The sequence below is a fragment of the Lipotes vexillifer genome, unplaced genomic scaffold (assembly GCF_000442215.2).
Source record: "Lipotes vexillifer unplaced genomic scaffold, Lipotes_vexillifer_v1.1 scaffold496, whole genome shotgun sequence".
NCBI lineage: Eukaryota > Metazoa > Chordata > Mammalia > Artiodactyla > Lipotidae > Lipotes > Lipotes vexillifer.
This window is the reverse complement of record NW_006786690.1, coordinates 10,580,738-10,586,096: the sequence shown is the minus strand read 5'-3', so window position 1 is coordinate 10,586,096 and position 5,359 is coordinate 10,580,738. Positions and strand designations below refer to the sequence as shown.

Here is a 5,359-nt window from a genome sequence, read left to right as displayed (position 1 = left end):
GGAGGTGGAGAGCGGTTATCAGTGGAATTCAGATTTGTTTGGTTTTTTTTTTTTTTGCTATTGCTTGTTTGTGCTCTGAGTTACATAAAGGATGTCCTCTTGTGATCAGAACCAAGCTCATCTATGCCGGATATCACTGTTAAAAGGACAGTCTTAAAAATGTGCGGAATTATAATTGTGATCATTGTTAAATCCAGCTATCCACTCCTACCTCTGCTGACTTCTCCTGTGGACATTATGGTGTATTCCATTCATTCTAAATATGATATTGAATAATTAGAGGACTGTATTTTTCTAACAAAATTGTTTTCTGTAAACCTTTTATAGGGAAAGCAGAGAGTATGAAAGCCTATCTAAAGAGCGCAGAAGGCTTTTTTGTCCTGAATAAAAGCACTACGATTGGAAGGCATGAAGATTCAGACCTTGTTTTAGAGGTAAGACCTCTTCCTACCCAGTCCCCATCCCTCCCTACCCCTCACGCCACCAAAAGTCCTTACTGTTCTGTGGACTCCAATCTCTTCTAAAGCACAGCCCCTGGCTAACAGTCCCAGCCTTCCTCCGTGTGCCACCAATAACCAATCCCCGCATGTGCGTATCCCTGGCACATGTGGTGTGAACGAGCACAGTGCAAAGTGCGATGGGCCCTCTGTCCTTTGCTGACTGTGTCTGCAGTGTCCCACCCTGATGGCGTGGTTTGGAAGGTGGGCGTAGAGCTGATGCTTGACCTTCACCTGCTCCGCATCTGGCAGCCACGGCCACCTGAAGTGCCCAGCTTGAGCAATGGCCTCTCGCCCTTTCCAGAGCTTCTGGAGACTGTGGGCCCCTCGGAGCCCTCCCCCGCCCCCACACCTCCAAGTAGTAAATCAGGGTAAGCCCCGGGCGTGGCCTCAGCACTCTCTCATTTCATTTTATTCTCTGAATTAGCTGTGGCTTGGTCCACAGTCCCAGCTCATTGACAGCCAAGGAAGTTGGAAGAAATTGTAAGTAAGGAATTATAAAAACAGTGGCTTTGAGCCTTTTAAAATTTTGAAAGGGATTAAAATATTGAAGCAGAAAGAGAAATGCAATGGAATCCCTTTACGACTGTGAAAGTCAGACCTCTCTCAGACTGCACTCGACAGATTTTTTAAAACTTTATTTTGAAATAATTATAGATGCACAAGTAGTAGAGAGAATGGCACAAAGCGTGTGTGGAGTTCTGTGCCATTTTACCACGTGTGGATTTGTGTGTGGCCATCAAGATATAGAAGTATTCCATCATCAGAGATGTCCCTTGTGATACTCCTTTTATAGTCACAATTCCTCCTCCCACCATCGTCCCCACGCCCCGAAAACCACTAATCTGTTCTCCGTCTCTATAATTTTCATCATTTATGTATGACCTTTGCAATTGATTTTTTTTTTTTTTTACTCAGCGTAATGCCCTTGACATCCATTTAGGTTATTAGCTTGTTCTTTTATTGCTGAGTAGTAGTCCACGGTATGGATGTATCACCTATGTTTAACCATTCACTTTTTGAAGGACATTTTGATTCCATTTGGGGCTATTACAAATAAAACTACTATAAACATTTGTGTACAGGTTTTTGTGTGAACATGTTTTTATTTCTCTGCGATAAATGCTCAGGAGTATGATTGCATGGATTAACATATATGTTAACATATATTCGGTTTGTAAAGAAACTGCCAGGCTTATCCAGCATGGCTGTACCATTTTTCATTTCCACCAGCAATGTATGAGACACATCCTCACCAGCAATTAGCATAAACACTGTTTTTCATTTTAGCTGTTTTAGTAAGTGTGTAGTGGTATCTCATCATAGTCTTAACTTGCATTTCCCAAATTGATAGTGATGTTAAATGTCTTTTCATGTACGTATTTGCCCTTTGCATATCCTCTTCGGTGAAATATCTCTTCATGTCTTTTAAGCATTTCTAATCGAATTGTTTGGTTTTTTACCATTGAGTTTTGAGAATTCTTTATGTATTTTAGATGTGAGTCCCTTGTCAGATAGATGGTTTGCAAATATTTTCTCCCATCCATAGCTTGTCTTTTCATTCTCTTAGCAGGATATTTCACAGAGCAAAAGTTTTAACTTTTGATGAAGTCCGGGTAGTTATTTTTTTCTTTTATAGACCATGCTTTTAGTGTCATGTCTAAGAACATGCCACCAGGTCCCTGATCCTGAGGATTTTCTCTTATGTTTTCTTCTAAGTGTTTTATAGTTTTATGTTTAAATCTATGAACCATTTTGGGTTCACTGTTGTGTATGATGTGAGATTTAGGTCAAAGTTCATTTTTATTGCATGTGGATATTTAGTTGTTCCAGAACCATTTGTTGAAAAGACTATCCTTTCTCCATTGAATTGCTTTTGCAAGTTTGTCAAAAATAATCTGGCCATACTTTCTATGGGGGCTGTTTCTTAGTTCCCTATTATGTTTCATGGATCTGTGTGTCAGTCCCTCTACCATTATGACACAGCCTTGATTACTGTCGCTATATAAGTCTTAAATCAGGTAGAGTGATTCCTTCCACTTTTCTTTAAAAAAAATTTTTTAACCTATTCTAGTTCCTTTGCCTTTCCATTTACATTTTAGCGTAAGCCTGTCTGTACGTACAAAATATCATGCTGTAATTTTGATTGGAATTGTGTTTAATCCTATATATCAATGTGAGAATAATTGATATACTCCTACATTGTCTTCCAATTCATGAACATGGTATATTTCTCCATTTATTCAGTGTCCCTCATGAGTGTTTTGTAGTTTTCAGCATACGAGTTCTGTACATGTTTTGTTAGATTTACACTTAAGTATTTCTCTCTTTTTTTTTTGAGTGATTATAAATGGTATTATATTTTTAATTTTGGTGTCCACATGTTAATTGACAGTATATAGAAATACAGTCGATTTTTGTATGCTTCTTGGTATCTTGCAACCTTAACTGTACTTTCTCATATAAGGGCTTTTGTAGGTTTCTTGGGATTTTATACGTAAACAATCACGTCATCTGCAAATAAGCACAATTTTATTTCTCCTTTCAGAAAAGGAGATCTGAACGCCTTTAATCTTCTTTTTCTTGCTTTATTTCCCTGGTTAAGACTTCCAGGACTCTGCTGAACAAGAGCAGCGTATAAATCCTTATATTCGCTTGCTCCTGACCTTAGGGGAAAGCAGTCAGTCTTTCACCATTAAGTGCGAGGTTAGCTGTAGGGTTTTTATACATGTTCTTACGAAGTGCGAAATTTCCCCCCTTATTCCTAGTTTTCTGAGAATGTTTACTGTAAACTCAACAGATTTAAAGGTAACTCCACGAACCTCCCCGTGAGATTGTCCTCCATGATACGGTCTCCCTTCGAGGACACAGAAAATCTGTGCAGTGTGCAAAGTGGGAGGAACAAGAAGGAGAACTGTAGTTTCTTCTTTATCCTAACAAGGCACAGATTTGGGGTAGTTTTATTTCCTGTCTGGCTAAAGTAGAGACAGAGATCTCTGTTTTGAACCTGACTATGATATTAGAAAACTGTAGTAATTTTTAAAAGCACAGGCTTTGGAGATAGACAGACCTGGGTTTGAATCTCATTAGGCTACTTTGTGGCTGAGTGACTTCAAGCAAATTACTTAATCACTCTGAGCTCCTTTTCCCTGTCCGTAAACCCCTTACCTCATAGGGTTATTCTGAGGATTAAGTGAGAAATGCACATAAAGAGCCTGGCATGTGGTGCTCAACGATCATTATTATGCTCTCATAAAACAGAGACTGAGAAGAATCCTCAGAGGTGCACAGGGTTGAGATGAGGATCCACTGACATTAATAAGCCATTTGGAAAAGGGAGCCAATGAGGACAGTTATTAACTAGACAGAAATGGAGTTGCATTCATTGTATAAAAATAATTGACTGCTTACTGCTCCTCGGACTTAGCTTAAGAAATACGACACAAGGGCTTCCCTGGTGGCGCAGTGGTTGAGAGTGCGCCTGCCGATGCAGGGGACACGGGTTTGTGCCCCGGTCTGGGAAGATCCCACATGCCGCGGAGCGGCTGGGCCCGTGAGCCATGGCCGCTGAGCCTGCGCGTCCGGAGCCTGTGCTCCGCAACGGGAGAGGCCGCAACAGTGAGAGGCTCGCGTACCGCAAAAAAAGAAAAGAAAAGAAAAGAAATGCATCACTGCTGCCAGCTACAGTCACGTTGATTTATGAAGGAATCAGTTGCATTTCCAGAAGCACGAGCTCATTTGGGCTCCCCGGAGGACAGCCGATACATGAATTGCCAAGCGTTTTGGGGATAGACTTTTGATGGGCGCTTCTGTCTTCTCTTAGACAAATCATCTTCCCAAAGCTTAAATGGGTTTGGGAGAGGAGATTTTCTCTGAAGAGGAGTGTGGGGACATGGGTCCATTCTGAAGAATTTTGAAGAATTGAAACCTACAGACATGTCAACATTTTCCAGTTTTATAAAACAAGGCAAAAATTGCCCCTCTGCTGACTTCATTGGGCCTTTCTGATCAGAAGAATCACCCCTGATCAGCTATGAGCCATCCCGAGGAATAATTCAGTAGTCAATTTATAGTTTATGTTATTGAGGCCACTAGAGGTCATTCCACTAAATAAAATTCAGGGATTTATATTAATAAAAAGTCATCCTTGCAATTACCCAGAGGTTACATCTAGCAAATAAAAAAGATTGTTTGTTTTATTTGCCTGGTTCAATCCTAAAGAATACGCAGTCATGCTTCTAAAGATTTCTACTCATCAGCAAGGCTGACATGTTGTTTTGACTATTGGTATCGTAGTATTTCAACATCATTTACTCTTTCCGATAATGAAAGGTAGTTACATGCTTCTTGTTTTTAAAAATTGGGAGAAAGGAAAATATAAGGAAGAAAATAAAAGTCACTTGTAATCATTTGGCTCAGGGAAAAATCAATATTGATATTTGCAGGGTTTTACCGTCCAGACTTTTTTTCTATATCCTGTAAGGAGTTTGGTTCCCTAAAGGCAATAGGAAGCCTGTTTATAGCCAGGCTAGTGAGAACTGTTTATAGTCAACAGTGATAACTGTTGTTATCACTCATTATTTGCACAGTATTTACCCAGAGCCTCAGCACCAAGCCAAGTCTAGGGGTACAGCGATGGCAGAACTGAACATGGTCCTTGCAATCAGGAAGCTGCCAGGAGAGAGAGAAATAAGTCAAATGATCCCACAAAGGTGTGACTAATTCCATTCCAACATTGGGGCTGTAAAGGAAAGGAATATGGAAGGCAAGGAGGACTTAACTAGACAAAAGGAGAAGGGAATGGCATGTGCAAAGGCCCTGGGGTGGAAGAGCGCATTGTGAGCCCAAGGGACTGAGAGCAA

General features: G+C 40.5%; 1 protein-coding gene across 1 annotated transcript in view; it reads left to right on the top strand.

The window, feature by feature from the left end:
- Positions 1-341: 341 nt before the first annotated feature.
- The window catches only part of FHAD1 (forkhead associated phosphopeptide binding domain 1), a 136,615-nt gene continuing 131,597 nt past the window's right edge, over positions 342-5,359 (top strand). The window contains exon 1 of the mRNA XM_007459328.1: positions 342-434. Coding sequence (XP_007459390.1) covers positions 342-434 — 93 coding nt within the window. The remainder of the gene's footprint in view (positions 435-5,359) is intronic.